The following is a 19456-nucleotide window of genomic DNA, read 5'->3' on the forward strand; positions in this document are numbered from 1 at the left end:
GTATGGAGTGTAGATCTACTTCCAGCTCATTTGCCTCAATCACTTTATCTTGTTTCTGGACATATGCTGATATGGTCATCTGTTTCTGTTTTTTGGAAATATTCAGGCATTATCTGTGGCCTTAATACTTAGATGGGTGTGTATTTTGGTACTTTTTATGTTTTCTGATTGCCTCCAGGTAGATGTCATCAGGAGATGGGCTTCCCTTTTCACTCTTCTTCCTGAGAAATTTCAAGATGCCATTGTTGATCGTCATGACATAACTCAGGATTTAATTTGCAGCCTATATCCTTTTTAGTCTGCGTGTCCTGCTCCCCAATTCCCATTCAGGCCTTTTTCCTAGTGAGAAACAGTTCAGAGCTGGCTGTTCCCGTTTTGCACTGCCGTTGGTTTTAAGTGGAAACTGTCACTTTAAATTTTGAGGAGATCTGTGCTCATGCGTAGTATAACCCTCTGGGGGGAGGGGTGTCCACTAACTTCAGCACCCCCTCTAGGCACCAGAATGGAGGTACTCAGACAGAGACCAATGAACAGATACAATAAAAAAGAATGTCCAAATCTTTATCTCCGCAGTTTTGTCAGGTGTCTGTGGCTGCTCTGATCCTTTCCTCGCTTGGTCTCGCCCAAGATGGCAGCTCCTGAGCAGCTGAGCATCTTGAATTAGAAAGCACTCTATTTCTTGATTCTGCTATAAATTTCCCTAGCTGTAAGCCTTCCAACCTTTTAAATAGTCCTTTATATGTGGTTCAGAGTTCTGACAGCATCCTTTGAGACTGCTTGGTCTGGTATTCTGTATTGTTGCTGATGGAGCTCCTCACTACCCTTCTACCCAATTTGCTATCTTGTTTGTTCTCTTTCCATTGCCTTTTGATGCTTTCTATCTCATTCAATGTTTTTCTCCTAGATTTCTTCTATATTGCATCCCAAGATTGGAATTTTTTCTTTAGTTCTTGCTACTTGAAAAATGCTGAGCATGTTCCTCCCTTTTCGTACTTCAGGTCTTTGTACAGTTCATAATATTTGACTTTGTTTCTCAAGCTGCCCTTTGAAATTTTTCTGTTCAGTTCTTTTCATTATTTCTTTCAGTCACTTTAACTTCTTTATTTTCAAGGGCAAGTTTCAGAGTCTCTTCTAACAACCGTTTTGGTCTTTTTCTTTGCTAGTCTTTAATTACCTTTTGCTTTCTTTGTGTGTGATATTATTGGTATCATCCCACAACTTTTTTGGGTTTTCAGTCATTAGTGTCTAATGCATTAAATCTCTTCTTTAGATGGTCTCTGGATTCAGGTGGAATTATTCAAGGTCAATTTTGTCTCCATGGACTTGTTTTTATATTCTTCCACTTTAGCTTGATGTTACATATGAGCAGTTGTTGGTCTGTTCCATAACTGGCCCCTGACCTTGTTTTGGCTGATGATATGGAACTTCTTTATCATCCCATAGATGCAGTCAGTTTGATTTCTGTGTATTCCATCTGGTGAGGTCCACATATGTATAATTGGCTTTATGTTGTTAAAAAAAAATGTATTTACAGTAAATAATTCATCTTAACAAAATTCTTATCATGCAATCATCAGTGTAGTTTCTATCACCAATACCATATTTTCCAACTATTGATCCTTCCTCTTTGTTTTCAACTTTCGCATTCCAATCACCAGTGATTATCAGTGCATCTTGGTTGCATGTTTGATTAATTTTGGACTATAGAAATTGGTAAAATTCTTTAATTTCATCCTCACAACTCTAGTGGTTGTTGGGTAAATTTTAATGCTAGTATTAATTGGTCTTCCTTGTAGTCCTATTGATATTACCCTACATCAGAAAGCATTGTACTTCAAGATAGTTTCTGAATTGTTCTTTTTGACAATGAATGTTGACACCATTCCTCTTCTATTTGTCACTCTCAGCATAGTAAAGCATATGATTGTCAGATTCAAATGGCCAATACCAGTCAATTTCAGCTCACTAATACCTGGGCTATTGATATTTATGCATTCCATTTTATTTTTGATGACTTCCATTTTTAGATTCGTACTTTGTATATAGCACATTTCAATTATTAATGGATGTTTACAGCTGTTTCTTCTCGTTTTGAGTTGTGCATCAGAAAATGAAGGATCAAAAGCTTTGCTCCATTTGCATCATTAAGTTCAACTCTGCTTTATGGAAGCACCTCTTCCCCAGTTGTATTTTGAATGACTTCCAGCCTGAGGGACCCATCTTCTGGAACCATATCTGACAATGTTCTGTTGCTATTAATAAGGTATTCCAAAGTTACCCATTCAAAAGTCGTCTGCCTCTCCTTCTTCCTATTCTGTCTTAGTGTGGAAACTCTGCTGAAAGCTCTCCACCATGGGTGACCCTGCTGGTCTTTAAAATATTGGTTGCATAGATAGCAACACACATCTACCACAGTACAACAAAGTAACAAGACGAATGGCACATGCCCCTTAGTCATTCTTTAAATCAGGATCTGAACTCACCCACATGGCTCAGCTTTCAGCCAAACAGTAGCCAGGCTTACGGGGTGACCATTAATACTAGGAAAGAATGCTTTCCTTAGAGCAAGCAAACATACAAGATCAAAAGGGCAGTCTTTGCTCAGGGATAAAGCTCAGAGGACAAGAAAGGATAGGAAAGAAAGACGATTGGAAATGGAAACCATATGGAGGAAGTGGAAGCATGCTGTTATTTTGTAGAGATTGTAGTCCATGTCACACAACTAAATATGCATGAATAGTTTAATAGAAAACTAATTTACATTGTAAAAATTTTCCCAAATTACAATAAAAAGTTAAAAAAAAATTAACTTGGTGTCACCTAACAACAATAATTGTTACTCCTTGATTATCTATTTTAGGTGTTCGTTTTTACTTTTTACCTGCTCTTTGTGGTCATATGTAAGCTCATTGTTTTCTTTTGTTTTTGTTCATGTTTAACCATTTGACTTTCAAGTATATCAAACCAATTAATAAGTAAATAGATTAATACTTTAAGATTGAGAGCTCAGAAGTCAGAAAATTTGGGTTGAGTTTTAGCTGTTACTTTATCTGATTAAGACTCAGTTTCCTTATTTATAAAAAGTACTCATGTTGAGGACTGAAATAAAGCATTTATAGCACTTAGCACCATATGTAGTACATCTTGCTCAAAAACATGTTAGCTACTGCTCTCTTAATAAAATTATTCTTATCCTCATCTTCATTAATTTTTAATATTATCATAGAAATCTACATGAAATTCCTTTTATATCTAAATCCTGTATGTTTTAAAACTAAATTTTCCTTTCTTTTTGTTGTGTGTGCTGTTGAGTTGATTCTAACACGTAGCAACCCAGAAGGGCAGATTAGAACTGCGTCACTGGGTTTCCAAGGCTGTGTATCTTTACGGAAGCAGACTTGCCACAGCTTTGACCCCAGAGCAGCTGGTGGGTTTGAACCTCTGGCTTTTCAGTTAACAGCTGATCATTTAACTGTTGTGTCTCTAGGGCTTCTTTAGGGTATTCTTGTTCTTCTTCAGCATCAAAAAATGAAAAACAAGTTTTTCAGTATTTTATTTCAGTAAAAGACAGTATCATCAACCAATTGCTTAAGCCAAACATTAAGGCATCATCCTCAACTCCTACCTCACCCTCCATCAAATCCTGACCATTTTATTTCCTGTTTATCTTCTGAGTCTGTTCATTTCTATGATCCCGATTTCAGCCACCATTATCTTAGTTGTTCTACAAGAGCCTCCTTACTGCCTGTCTGTAGTCTTACACATTCTGTAGTTGCTCTGGTCATTTCACTTTCTTCTGTTCACTTCTCAAATAAATTCTACTACCTATTTCAAATTAGTGACTCTGTGTTGTTGAGTGTCCTCACTACCTCTGTTTTCCCACCTCTCAAGGCAACCTCTGACACTAACCTACTAACACAAGTCATTTCTATCTCATAGCGATTCTATGGAGGGATTCCGAGGCAGTAAATCTTCATGGGCACAAAAGCCTCACCTTTTTTCTGTGGAGTGGCTGGTGGTTTAAACTGCTGACCTTGTGGTTAGCAGTTTAGTGCCTGTCGTACCACTCTAGGGTATAGCATTACTCAGTGGCTTCAGGTGCAGAATACACGCTCTTTTTTTGTGATCTTTTTCATGTGCAATTTTGTTTGCATGAAATATTTTTTCTTCCCTTAGATAAAAAGTGCCTCCAGTTCATCTCTAGCTTAGAGATTTTCATCCATAAGGACTCTCAGAAACCACCTCTGCACCTCTGATTCTTTTTGTTATAAGTGCCATAGAGTTGGTTTCTACTTCAAAGCAACCCTTTATAGAGTTTCTGAGGAGCGGCTGGTGGTTTTGAACTGTTGAGTTTGCAGTTAGCAGTCCATGCTTATCCTACAGCACCATACCAGGACTCCACATGGAAGATTGTTGTTGTGAAGTGCCGTCGAGTCGGTTCTGACCCATAGCGACCCTCTATAGGGCTTCTGAGGAGCAGCTGGTGAGCTTAAACTGCCGACCTTACAGTTCAAAGGGCTTTGCAGTCTGGTGCATTGACACCAGGACTCCCCACATGGAAGATAGCCTTGTTTAAATAGGGATACCTTGACTATGTGTGCCTTTTTGATGCTTCTTATACATCCCCTGTATTATACTTATTATTGCCCATGTTTTGTGTTTCACATCATGGAGGAAAAAAACTCAGAAAAGAAAAGAAAAACAAAACAAAACAAAACACTAAAGTGATTATACCTCTAAGTGGTGAGATTATGAATCTCATTTCCTTTTTGCTTTTTTTAAAGGAGAAGCTCATATATTAAAATCCTTTTGACTTTTTAACGTTGTTCTTAAGTGCGAACCTGTAGAAGGTTTCTGAGGAGTTGCTGGTGGGTTTAAACAGCCACCCTTGCAGTTAGCAGCCCAGTGCTTATCCTACATCGCCACATCAGGACAGTAGTAAGTTGGTTTTAGAAGTCAAAATATATTTTATGTAGGGAGTTTTTGTTTTGCTTTATTTTTTATTTTTTGTCATTTTCTTTTAGAGCATACTACTTACTTTAAAACTGGATTTAAACTTTTGCTTTCTAAGATATTCAGATTTCCAATAAAAATTGAAAATGAAAATTCTGTGTTTTAATATGTTGTATTTATTCTGTTGTTGTTGTTCTTGTTAAGTGCCATTCGAGTCGGTTCCAACCCATAGCGATCCTGAACAGGGTTTCCGAGTCTGTAAATCTTTACGGGAGCAGAATGCCTCATCTTTCTTCCGTGGACCAGCTGGTAGTTTCAAACTGCTGACCTTGCAGTTTGCAGCCTGATTCATAACCACTACACTAGTTGCATAATAATTGGTTTACTTAACATTTTTGGGAATAACGTTCTGATAATTTTTTTTTTTTTTTTAATTTAGGATATGTGAGCTTTTGCAAAGTGGAGCCATAATGAATAAATTTTACCAGCCTCATGAAGCGCATATTCCCTACCTCCTCCAGCTCTTCATTGACTACAATCTGTATGGAATGAACTTAATAAACCTGGCTGCTGTCAAGTTCCGAAAAGCAAGAAGGAAAAGTAAGGTTAATTTCACAAATTCAAATGAAAACTTTGACACAAGTGTTATATAATTGATGATTAAAAAATAAAATATATTTGTAAAATAATTGTTGAATGGATAAAAAGATGTAAAATAATATAATAGCTATTGAAACATAATTCAGAGACCATACAATTCACCCATTTAAAGTCTATGATTCAGTGATTTTTAACATATTCAGAATTGTGAAAACATCATCACAATCAATTTTAGGACATTTTCTTCACCTCAGAGAGAATCTTGTACCCTTTAACTATCACTCCTTACGCTCCCCTTTTTCTTAGAAATCTCCACCACTTAGAAATCAGTCATCTACTTTCTGTCTTGATACATTTGCCTATTTGGGACATTTCATATAAATTAGTCATATGATGTGTGGTTTACTGTCACTGACTTCTTTCATTCAGTTTAATTTTTTAAAGTCCATCCATATTGTAGCATATTTAAGTACTTTTTTTTAATATAGACATAAGTATAAATTTATCTTAAAGCATTACTTTTGCTGCATCCCGTAAGTTATATATATTATGTCATTTTTATTCAGAATATTTTCAAATTTCCTCTTTAACCCACTGATTACTTAAAAAGGAGTCTGTTGTTTAATTTGTACATATTTGCCACTATCTGAAATTTTTAAAGTGGGTTTTCTTAGAGTTAGTAGATACATCTGGTGGGACATGGGGAGGAAGGCCCCTCAGTAGTGGGAATGTCATAGGATGGAGTTTAGCAGTCTAGGTGCTCATCTTGATCCTCATGTGACTGTACTATTAAATATAGATGAAATGTTGGCCTCTCTCACAGTAATGTCTTATGGATTATATGAGATAAGATATATGTATAAAGTACCTGACAGATAGTAAGCAGTTCTTTAAATATTTGTTCTCTTCCCATTTGTTTTGGCCTGTATTACCTTGTGTAACTTTTTTTAAATTGTGAATTGAGTGATAATTTACATGGGAAAACATTGGTTTTACACTCATCATTTCATTGCAATGATTACAGTCTCCTCCATGCATCATCGTTCAACAGTATTTGTTTCTATTCCCTGTGGGGTATTTTTTTGGAGGGGTGGGGGGCGGTATACACAAAAACACTCAGGAATATATAATCATTTAAACAACCAAAGGGCACATTCTGGAAGCTTTCCTCCTGCTCCATGTGTCTGGAGTCCTCAGCTGCTCCCTTTCTCCACGTCATCATCTCTGCCTACATCTCTGGTGGTGTTGTTTCTCTGGATAGGATCCCACATTCCGCTTGTACTCTTTTCCCTTGATGATCCTCTGTTCCTGGACTGTAAGATTAACTACTCCCCCCTTTTCATTACAGAACTTCTAAATTTATAGTTGTGACCGTCACAATTTGTCATGATAACAATTACTATTGAATCATAAGAATCTTATCCCCATCTCTTTTTATAAGAACCATCTAGAAAAGATGAAAACTATTCAGTGAGGATTCTGTCTTCCCCTGCACACTCTGAAACTAAACTCCCTGTTGAAAACGTGTAAGACAGTCACTGCGTGCCTTTATAGTCCCCCCCTAATCCCCCCATTTTAGGTAGCCAAGTCTAAGTTGCCCATCCCTACGTCAACCCTGTATACAAAGGGGATAAAATTGATACTTGACCTCATGTAACTATTTTAAAAAGCCTAATTATACCAACAAACTTTAAAATAGGTACTTTTCTTTCTTTCTTTCTTACTTTCTTTTTTTTTTTTTTAATCTGTTTGCCATTTCTTCCTGGTAAAGTATTATCATCACCACAATCATGGCAAGCAGTGTTTGCAAAGTAGACACAAGAGGCACAATTAGTTGCTAAAACTTCTTTATAAATTCATGTTAGAGTAAACGCCAATCTTTTTCTTCATTTACAAAGCGCCATCTGATCTGACACCTACCTCCATCACTGTCATGTTTTGTTGTTTGTTTAAGTGATTGCTGCTAGCCCAATTACTTTCTGACCTCACTGGTTTTCTTTTTGTACTTATACCATACCTGGCCTGCTCAGACTCTTGCATTAGGGCTCTTCTTCTTGGAATAGTGTTCTCCCTTTTCTACCAGTATCTAGCTATTTATTTATTTATTTTTTGTCACTCAAATCTCAATTTAAAGGCACCTAGTCAGAAAGTTTTTCCTTGAATACCAAGTCTAAATAGTGGAGTCCTGATGGTGAATGCACTGCAGGTTAATGCGCTGGACTTCAAGCACAGTTTGAACTGCAAGGTCAGTGGTTCAAGCTTACCAGCCATTCCTCGGAAATGCTGTACAGGGTTGCTGTGAGTCGCAACTAACTCAACGCCACTTAACAACAACACTCAGAAAGTTCTTCCTTGAACACCAAGTCTAAATAGTTGACCTATCACTGTCCATCTACTCTGATTCCCCTCAAAGCACTTACCACTCATTCACTGATATTTTTGTTAATTTCTTTTGAGTCTCTTCCACTGGTGTATAAACTTAAAGAGAGCAGTTCTTGAATGTTGTATTTATCTGCAGTACACCTAGGACACAGAATAGTATTTAATACAAAGTGGGCACTTAAATATTTTACGAATAGACAATCCTCGTTTTTAAATAGTCAGTCTTTTAAATTTATCTTTTGAGAAGTTTTTAGAGTTATCCTCCTGGAGAAGTTTTCCAAGACTATTTTGAACTCCACCTGCAATGTTTTCATTTCTCTACCCTCTGGTAACGTAGTGGTTATGAATTGGGCTGCTAACCTCAGGGTCATCAGTTCGAAACTACCAGCTCTTCCACAGGAGAAAGATAAGGCTTTCTGCTCCCGTAAAGATTTACAGCCTCGAAAACTCTGTACAGGGTCGCTATGAGTTGGAACCAGCTCCATGGCACATAACAGTAACAACAACAACATTCACTTTAAGGAGTCCTGGTGACGTTGTAGGTTAGGCATTGGGCTGCTAACTACAAGGTTGATAATTTCAAGTCAGGAGTCACTCTGTGGGAGAAAGATGAGCCTGTCTGCTCCTGTAAAAGTTTATAGGCTTGAAAATTCTATGTAGTATAATTGTGAGTTAGAACTGACTTGCTGGCCATTGAGTTTTGTTTTCACTCTTACTTTAATAAGATGATTAGCAGGAATGGATTTTTTTTAATTATAATTTTAAAAAGTGTATAATAATTACAAGTCATCCTGGAGTAAATAGATAGGTTGCATATTGACAGAGGTACCTGTGGGTTGTGAGGTGAGTTTAGCTATCCCCAGGGCTGAGAGGAATTGCTGTCTCAGCACACCTTTATCAGTACATAATAAATAGTACCATAGTTGGAAATTCTAGTCTTAGTTACCTTAATCGTTCCTTAGTAGTGTAATGAGTTACACATTGGACAGTTAACAGCAGTGTTGGCAGTTCAAATCCACCAGTTGTTACTTGGGAGACAGGTGAAGCTTTCTACTGCCATAGAAATTTAAAGCCTCGGGAAACACTACACAGGATCATTTTGAGTTAGAACCAACTCGAAGGCACTTAACAACAGCAACCCTCCCCCTATCTCTTTTATCCAAATTGTGTTCTCAGAAGTCATCAGGGAAGACTCTTTGTTTCTCTGAAATGTTAGCTAAGTTATTATGACAAGCCCCATTACTGAAAAAAAAATTAAACCTTAGGAAACTGTGTGTGGTGAGGAGGGATCATAAATACATCAAAGAAGTTAAGTGATAATATAGAAATACTGACCAAAAAAGGGAATAAAATCTTTAAAGAAACCTTTAATCTGATGGTGTTTGCTAATCATGGAAAATTTACCACCTTCCTTGAGACAGCCTTAAGAGGTAAGAGAAACAGCAAGCAAGACCCAGGGCCTGCCAGGCATCTGAGACCATTACTCAGGGTTTCCCTTAACTTGAAAACATACGGAGAAAGGACAACTTCAGAGGTGTTTTAGCCCAGGGTGAATTCCCTGGTACTAACAGAGATTCTCAAATCTAGATTTCATCTGAGGTGTTGGAGTGGTTTTATTAAGTGTTGTCACGTGGCTTCCAACTCATAGCAACCCTGTATAGAGTTTCTGCAGAAGCAAATGTAAATCCTTTTTAGAAGTTATATAAGTCTATTATAGGTCTCAAATTATTTATACAAGTAAAGGTTCAAATGTAATATTTACAGCATACAATACAGAATAAAGTAGTTACACAGGAAAACTAGTCTCCATGAGCAAAACTAGCCAAACATGTATCCAAGACCTATAAAGAATTCAGTATTGGAATAATGAGGTACAGATTGAAAAACTGTAGTTCAGAATCTTTATCAAACAATGTTGCTATTTGAAATCCTCTAATGTGCATTCTTAGTTGACTAATACTTATATTTGTCTTTTCTTTAACATAGTAAAGTCTATCCATAGGAATGACTTACATATAGTAATACCTCTTGTAAAAAGAAATTGTCTTGTGATGTGCTTATGATATTGTACTTTTACTCTAAATATAAAAGATCTATGTATTGAGACTAGCATGTAGCATGGAGTCAGAATAAACCATTGGTTGATTAATTAATTGTACTGGATAATAATAATCTCAGGTTTACATAAACCTTAAAGTTTACTAATTGACAGTTTTCCTCATCCTCTTAAGACCTTAGACTAACGTAAAATTCCCAAGATAAACTAAGTTGTGTGGCTTAGTAGATGTCCTGTTATATAAACTGTTCTATCTGAATGAATAGCTGTCACTTGGTGCTTGGGATCACCAGGGAGGAAAGTCATCTAATCAGTGATGAAGTAGGTGAAGTAGGCTTAGCTCCATTTTCCTTCATGGAGAAAGAGACTAACAAGGAAAGGAAGAGAAAAGGCATAAAAAAAAGTAGAACAGAAATGACTGTTCACTGTTTAACCTTCTTCCCGCCTGATAACATATTCAAAAGTACATGCTGCTCACTTCTAAAGGGAAGTCTGGCTGTACTTCTTCCAAAACAGATTTGTTCATTGTTTTGGCACGCTCTGCCCCACCCACCCCCAAGGAAAAAAAAAACAAAAATGTCATCAAGGCAATTCCCACTCATGGCGACCCTATATAGGATTTTTGAGACTGCCAGTCTTTTTAGGAGTAGACAGCCTCATCTTTCTCCATTGGAGTGACTGGTAGGTTTGAACTGCCAACCTTGTGATTAACAGCCCAATGCTTAATACACAGTGCCACCAGGACTCTTTATTCTTCTGGCAGTCCTTGGAATGTTTAATATTGTTCACAATTTAAAGGCATCAATTCTTCTTCAGTCTTATTCATTGCTGAGATTTTGCATGCCTGTAAGTAAATTGGAAATACCATGGCTTGGGTCAAGTACACATTAGTGCTCGACATGACATCTTTGAATTTTAGTACTTTAAAAAGGGTCTTTTGCAGCACATTTGCCCATTGCACTATGTTGTTTGATTACTTGATGGCTGCTTCCATAGCTTTTGATTGTGGATCCAATTAAAATGAAATCCTTGACAACTTCAGTCCTTTCTCTGTATATCATTGTTGTTGTCAGGTGCCATCGAGTCGGAACCGACTCATAGCGACCCCATGCACAGCAGAACGAAACAATGTCTGATCCTGAGCCAATCCCACCACCACTGCCACACTTGAGTCCATCAATGATGCTACCTGGCCAATCCATCTCGTTAGGGGTCTTCCTCTTTTTCTCTGACCCTCCACCTTACCCAGCATGACATCCTTCTCCAGCAACTGTTTCCTCCAGACAATATGTCCAAAGTATGAGAGACGAAGCTTAGCCATCCTGGCCTCCAAGGAGCACTCTGGCTGCACTTCTTCCAAAACAGATCTATTGGTTCTTTTGGCAGTCCATGGCATTTTCAGTATTCTCCTCCAACACCACAACTCAAAGGCATCCATTCTTCTACGATCTTCCTTATTCACTGTCCTGCTTTTGCATCCATATGAGGCTATTGAAAACACCATGGCCTGGGTCAGGCGCACCCTAGTCCTCAAGCTGACATCTCTGCTCTTCAATACTTTAAAAAGTTCTTGTGCAGATTTGCCCAATGCAATACGTCATCTGATCTCTTGACTGCTGCTTCCGCGAGTGTTGATAGTTATGTAAGTACAATTGTGAGAATTTTTATTTTCTTTATGTGTAACACTGAAGGCATAGTCTTTGATATTCAGCAGCAAGTGGTTTGAGTCCTCTTCACTTTTAGTTAGCAAGAATTTGTCATCTGTATATCACAGATTGTTAATGAGTCTTTCTACAATCCTGATTCCATGTTCTTTATATAGACCAGCTTCTAGGATTATTTGCTCAGCATACAGATTGAATAAGTATGGCAAAAAGATACATTTCTAATGCACACCTTTCTTGATTTTAAACAATATCCCCTAGTTCTGATCAAATGACTGCCTCTTGGTTTTACATGAGCACAATTAAGTGTTCTGGAATACCCATTTTTTGCAGTGCTGTCCATAGTTTGTTATGATCCACACAATTGAAAGCCTTTGCATAGTTAGTAAAACACAAGTAAACATCTTTTTGGTCTTCTCTGCTTTCAGCCAGGATCCATCTAACATCAGCAGTGATATCCATTATTCCATGTCTTCTTCTGAATTCAGCTAGAATTTCTGACTTTACTTTGTTGATGTAACTATTCTTTTAATTATGTCAGCAAAACTTTACTTGCAAGCAATATTAATGATACCGCTCAGCAATTTCTGCGTTATGTTGGTTCACCTTTTTTTGGAGTAGGAACAAATATTGATCTCTTCTGGCCAGGTAGTTGTCTTCCAGATTTTTTGGCATAGATGAGTTACAGGCATTTGTAGAAACATCTCAGTTGGTAGTATTTTGTCAATTCCTGGGGACTTATTTTTTGCCAGTGACTTCAGTGCAGCTTAGACTTCTTCCTTCAGTAACACCAGTTCTTGATCATTAAGTAGCTCTGGGAGCATAGTGGATACAAATCAGTCTGCGAACCTTAAGGTCAGCAGTTTGAAACTACCAGCTGTTCCATGGGAGAAAGATGAGGCTTTCTGATCCCGTAAAGATTTACAGCCTTGGAAACCCTGTACCAGGGTCACTATGGGTAAGAACCAACTCCACGGCACATAACCAGCACCATAATAGCCAAGTGATGACCAATTCTTTTCAGTATAGTGACTTTGTGTTTTCTCTCTCTCCTTACAGTATTTCCAATAATTTGCCCATAGAGTGCTTCAGTATTACAATCTGAAATGAGGTTTTTTCTTCAGTTCTTAAGCTGGGAAATGCCAAGTATGTTCTCCCCCCACTTTTTTAACTCTAAGTCATTGCAAATTTCATTATAATATTTTACTTTTGTCTTTTTAAGCCTCATTTGAGTTCTTCTGTTCATCTCCTTTATTTTATCATTTCTTCCATTTATTGGTAGCGTAGTGAGTCCCACATTGGGTTGCTAACTTCATGGGCAGCAGTTTGAATCTACCAGGCACTCCAAGGAAGAAACAAAGACAAGGCTTTTTTATTCCCATAAAATTTACAGCCTCAGAAACCCCAATACAGGGTCACTAAGAGTTGGAATCCGCTTGACAGCACACAACCACCAGCCACCACTCCACATTCTAGAATAAGTTTCAGAATCTCTTTTGACATGAATTTTGGTCTTCTCTTTTTTTTGTGTCTTTCAAAATGAACTTTTCCTTTCTTCATGTGAGATGTCATAGCATAACTTGTCTGGTCTTTAGTCTTTAGTATTTAATATGTTTAATCAATTTTGTGTAGTGCTGCAGAATAATGTGTTGGACCGCAAGATCGGTTTGAACTACATGGTTGGCAGTTTAAACTCACCAGCTGCTCATCAGAAACCCTTTACACAGGGTTGCTATGAGTCAGAACTGGATTGACAGCACTCAGCAACAACAACAACAGTCAATCCTTGAGATACTCTCTAAATTCAGATGGGATATAGTCAGTGTTGCAGGAGAAAGATGAGACTTTCTGAGTCCATGGAGATTTACAGCTTCAGAAACTCTATGTAGTGTCGCTATGAGTTGGAACTGACTAAAGGACACCTGACAACAGGTCTAGGTTATACTTTGGCTCTTGTGGGCTTGTTTTAATTTTCTTCAGTTTCTGCTTAAACTTGCATGTAAACAATTGATGATCTGGTCCAGTCAGCCCTTAGCTGATGAATTTGAGCTTCTCCATCATCTCTTTCTACAGATTTAGTCAATTTGATTCCTGTGTATTCCATCAAGTAAGGTCCACTTGTATGATCACCTTTTATGATATTGAAAGACGGTATTTTCAATGACTTTATCATTTGTCTTGAAAATTCTATCATGAGGTCTCTACCATCATTTCTCTGTGCAAGGACATATTTTCCAAATGCAAATCCTTTTGTTTCCAGTGTTTGCATTCCATTCACCAGTTATTGCTGATGCAGATGTGTTTGATCAATTTTAGATCACAGAAGTTATTAAAAAATCTTCAATTTCTTCATCTTTGACTTTGGTGGTTGGGCCATAAATTTGTGTAATAATCATATTAACTGGTTTTGTTTCTTCTTGTTGTTGTTAAGTGCCTTCAAGTCAGTTCCAACTCAGAGCAATCTTGCATAGGGTTTCTGAGAAGTGGCTGGTGAGTTTGAACCATCGACCTTGTGGTTCAGGCTGACCTTGTGGTCTGGTGCCTTATCCCACGGCCCCACACCAGGACTCTCTGGTTTTCTTTATAGGTGTATGAATATTATCCTATCACTGGCTATGCTGTACTTTACCATAAATCATGAAATCTTATTGCTGATCATTGTGACACCATTCCTGTACAATTTGTCATTCCCAGCTTTGTGTGTAGACCGTTTGATTATCTGATTCAAAATGGCCACTACCAGTCTTGCTTCAGCTCACTAATGCCTAGGATATCAATTATTACAGTTCCATTTCATTTTTGATGACTTCCAGTTTTCCTATATTCATACTTCATACATTTCACATTCTGACTATTAATATATGTTTGTAGCTGTTTCTTCTCATTTTGTATCATGCCACATCAGAAAATGAATATCCTGAAAGTTTTACGCCATTGATGTCATTTAGAAATATACCACTAGGTCCTTTTCCTACTCTTTCCTAGTCTGGAAACTCCACTGAAACCTTCCACCATGGGTAACCCTGCTGGTATTTGAAATACTGGTGTCAAAACTTCCAGCATCACAATATGCAAGCCACCACAGTATAACAAACTGATAGAGAAGAGGTTGATATTTTCATATTTAATGGGTAATATTTAACTAAAAATAAAATGTATTTCCTTTTTTACCTTTCTATTTCCAGGTGACACAATACATGCAACTGGATCTTGCAAGGATCCTTTACCAGGAAGCTCCCTTTCTGGTTCTCTGTTTCGTTGGGAAGAAGGTGAAATACCAAGGTTAGTTTGTATTGTAAAGGAAATGAAAACTTATTTACATATATCCCAGATATGACTAGAAATTGCTTTCTGTAACTTAACTTAAACCTTCTATTATATTGTTTTTTAACATCTGTATGTTTATCAAAAAAATGAAACTCGACAATAGTATGTCACATTTAATCATCAATTTGAAAAGCAGATCATGAAAATGAGATTTTTTTTTTATCAGTACCTAGTTATTACCTAATTGATAAAAAGAATTAGAGGTTAGTTTTTTATACTTCTTTCCAGCATTAATCTTGATTGTGTGTTCTAATTTTATAACCTTCAGTTTATAAAGTAAAAGTCTTATTTATAATAAAATGATCATTTACAACCAAACTAGCAAATATTTTTAATAATCATCCCTCAATTATAAATAGTGTTTCCAGAAAAAAGTAGGCTGGCATGCTGTGTGTATAATTTTCACTTTCTTTGAATTTTGTTATTGATTAGACTTTTTTTTCTGAGTAAAATATATTCCACATGCTTAGCTTTCCCCAGTTTAAAGAAAATATGTAATCAGCACCTGCCTAAAGTATGGTTGTTGTTGTTAGGTGCCATCAAGTCGGTGCCGACTTATAGCCACCCTATTATGCACAGCAGAACGAAACACTGCCTGATCCTGGGCCAACTTCACTATTGTTGCCACACTTGAATCCATCTATGCTGCCACTTGGCCAATCCATCTCGTTGAAGGTCTTCCTCTTTTCCTCTGACCCTCCACACCTTACCAAACATGATATCCTTCTCCAGCGACTGGTCCCTCTTGACAATATGTCCGAAGTATAAGAGACGAAGTCTGGACATCCTGTCCTCCAAGGAGCACTCTGGCTGCATTCTTCCAACACAGATCTGTTGGTTCTTTTGGCAGCCCGTGGCACTTTCAGTATTCTTCTCCAGCACCATAACTCAAAAGCATCAATTCTTTTACGGTCTTCCTTATTCACTGTTCAGTTTTCACATGCATATGACGTTATTGAAAATACCATGGCGTGGGTCAGATGCACCTTAGTCTGCAAGGTGACATCTTTGCTCTTCAACACTTTAAAAAGGTCTTATGCAGCAGATTTGCATAATGCAATATGTCATTTGATTTCTTGGCTGCTGCTTCAATAATGAAGTCTACATAGAAGTCCTGGTGTGGAGCTGTAAGATAAGTGCAGGACCGCATGGTCATTTTGGAACTACAATGTAGGTAGTTCAAACTCACCAGCTCCTTGGAAACCCTATACTGGATCGCTATGAGTCAAAACTGACTCAGTGGTACTTAAAACATCAAAAACAATATAGAACTTTGAGGGATTTCTGTTTTATACCATGAACTGTTGTCAAGCTTTCTTAATCCTTTTTTATTATGTGAGTATTGCCAGGGTGATTGTTGTTTTCCCTCTTTATACGTATGACACTTGATACATGTTAAGCATATAGTTACTATAAGGTATATTAGGTAAGAAAAAAATGTTTAGTTAAATGACTTATTTTTATTTCATGATACATAGATTTATTAATTGAAAAAGAATTGTTCTTAAAATACTTGGTTATAGCTTAATTTTTATAGTTTAATATCCTAATATGTAGTTGACAGAATCTATACACTATAGAAGTATATGTCCATGGAAAAACAGAATTAAAAGATGACAAAATTTTTTCCACAGATTTTTGGAAGCCCTCATACTTGGGGTTTTTAATACCTAAAAGGTAAAGGGGGAAATCTCATTAAATGATGGTACCAATGCATATTATACCAATATGACATTTCAAAGACAGTGTAAAAATTTGGATAATCAGTAACTTGCTGCCTTTGCTTGTTAATAATAGGAATTGCTTTTTATTCAAGACTTTTTATTGTTAGAAACATATATATACTCACACCGTGTGTACTTTCTTGGGTCCTTCGTAAATTGTTGTTATTGTTAAGTGACAAGTCGGTTCTGACCCATTGCGACCCTGTATAGAGTTTCCGAGGAGCGGCTGGTGGCTTGAACTACCAACCTTGCAGATCAAACCAATTTTGCAGTCCAGTGCCTTAACCCACAGTGCCACACCAAGACTCCCCATAAATGCACAGGACTTTTGTTTCTTTTTAGTTATCATTCTGAGCTAGTGTGAAGTGTGACAAGCATTGTTTAACAAACAGCATTTTGGTAAGGTCATATATTGTAAAGTTCACTAGTCAATTTGGGAAAACTCGAGTTATAATGAAAAGTTTGAATTTTAGGATGTCTTGGAGCCCATTGTATTACTTTTAAGGATTAGCAAAAGGACTAGTGAAATTAGGCAGGTCAGTAAGAATTAGAATTTATAGTAAATATGTTTTATTGTATTGTTGCTAGGAACCATCAAGTCGGCACTGAATCACAGCAACCCCATGCATAACAGTTTCTGGTTCTGTGCCAAGTTCACACTCATTGCTACACTTGAGCCCATTTCTTCTGCCACTTCGCCAATCCATCTCATTAGGGGTCTACCTCATTTTCTCTGATCATCTACTTTACCACTTAACCTTCTCCAGGGATTGGTCCCTCCTGATAATATATCCAAAATATGAGAGACAAAGTGTGGCCATTCTGGCTTCTAAGAGGATTCTGACTGAATTTCTTCCAGCACAGATTTGTTTATTGTTCTGGTCATCTGTGTACTTTTAATATTCTCCTCCAACACCACAGCTCAAATGCATCAGTGCTTCTATGGTCTTTCTTATTTACTGTCCAACTTTCACATGCATATGAGGTTACTGAAAATATCATGGTTTGAGTCAGGTGCACCTTAGTTTTCAAACTGACATCTTTGCTCTTGAATACTTCAGAGAGGTCTTGTGCAGTAAATTTACCTAATGTGATACATCGTTTGATTTCACTCCTGTCCCTTGTAGTGTTGATTGTTGATCCAAGGAAAGTAGAACCTTTGACATCAATCTTTTCTCCATTTATCTTGATGTTATTTATTGGTCCAGTGGTGAGCATTTTTACTTTCTTTACTTTGAGATATAACCCATACAGAAGGCTATGGTCTTTGATCTTCATCAGTCAATATTTAAGTCCTCTGCTTTTAGTAAGCAAGGTTGTCTCATCTGCACATCGAAGGTTGTTCATGAATTTTCCTCCAATCCTGATGCCACATTCTTTTTCATATAATCCAGCTTCTCAGATTATTTGCTCAGCATACAGATTGAATAAGTGTGGTGAAAGAAGGTGCAAACCTTTCCTAATCTTAAACCATTCAGTGTTCCCTTGTTCTGTACAAACTGCCTCTTGGTCTGTATACAGACAGATTCCTCGTGAGCATAATTAAGCGTTCTGGAATATTCATTTTCTGAAATGCTGTCCATAGCTTACCATGATCCACACAATCGAAAGTCTCTGCGTAGTAAGTAAAGAACAGGTAACTATCTTTCTGGTATTCTCTGCTTTCTGCCAAGATCCCTCTGACATCAGCATGCTATGCCTCATCCCACATCCTCATTTGAATCCAGCTTGAATCTCTGCTGTTCTCTGTCATTGTATCGTTTCAGCTGCTTTTGCATTATCCTTATTAAAATTTTACTTGCATGCAATATTAATGATATTGTCATGATTGCCGAATTCTGCTGGGTCACCACTCTTTGGATGGTTACAAATATGGATCTCTTCCAGTCAGTTGGCCAGGTAGCTGTCCTCCAAATTTCTTGAACTAGTGCTTCTAGTACCACATCAGTTTGTTGAAAGATTTCAATTTGTATTCTATCAAATCCTGGAGCCTTGTTCTTTGCCAATGCCTTCAATGCACTCTTTTTTTTTTTTTCCCCCATTGGACATCAGCAATGGTACCCCACATTCCATGGCCATTTCTGAATCCCGCTTGAACCTCCGGATGTTCTCTGTCAATGTATGCTTGCAGCCGTTTCTGTAATACCTTTAATAAAACCATATTCCATTGGGTCATCTCTCTTTGGAATGGACACAAATATGGATCTCTTCCAATCAGTCAGCCAGATAGTTCTCTTTCAAATTTTGTGGCAGAGATGAGTGAGTGCCTCCTGTGCTGCCTCAGTTTCTTGAAAGATAACAATTTTTATTCCATCAATTCCTGGTGCCTTGTTCTTTGCCAATTCCTTCAATGCACCTTGGACTTCCTTCTTCAGTATCATTGGCTCTGGATCATATGCTACCTCTTGAAAAGGTTGAACATCAACTATTTCCTTTTGGTACAGTGACTCTGCGTATTCCTGCCATCTTCTTTTGATGCTTTCTGCATCATTCAGTAATTTGCCCAGAGAATCCTTTAATAATGAAAGTTGAGGCTTGAATTTTTTTCTTCAGTCCCCCCAGCTTCAGAAATGCTGAGTGTGTTCTGACTCCAGAACTTTGTACATTTTGTTGTAATATTTGGCTTTATTTTCTCAAGCTGATCTTTGAAATTTTCTGTTCAGCTGTTGTACCGCCTCATTTCTTTCATTTGCTTTAGCATCTCTATGCTTGGAGAGCAAGTTTCAGTGTCTCTTCTGACATCCATTTTG

The 19456-nt window shown here is 37.4% G+C and overlaps 1 protein-coding gene across 1 annotated transcript in view; it reads left to right on the forward strand.

The window, feature by feature from the left end:
* Window positions 1–19456, forward strand: part of REV3L (REV3-like, polymerase (DNA directed), zeta, catalytic subunit) — a 216320-nt gene that overhangs the window by 67604 nt on the left and 129260 nt on the right. Inside the window, exons 4-5 of the mRNA XM_006839926.1 lie at window positions 5393–5553; window positions 14841–14937. Of these exons, the coding sequence (XP_006839989.1) occupies window positions 5393–5553; window positions 14841–14937 (258 nt within the window). The remainder of the gene's footprint in view (window positions 1–5392; window positions 5554–14840; window positions 14938–19456) is intronic.

This window comes from Chrysochloris asiatica, unplaced genomic scaffold (assembly GCF_000296735.1).
Source record: "Chrysochloris asiatica unplaced genomic scaffold, ChrAsi1.0 scaffold00027, whole genome shotgun sequence".
In the NCBI taxonomy this organism is placed as follows: domain Eukaryota; kingdom Metazoa; phylum Chordata; class Mammalia; order Afrosoricida; family Chrysochloridae; genus Chrysochloris; species Chrysochloris asiatica.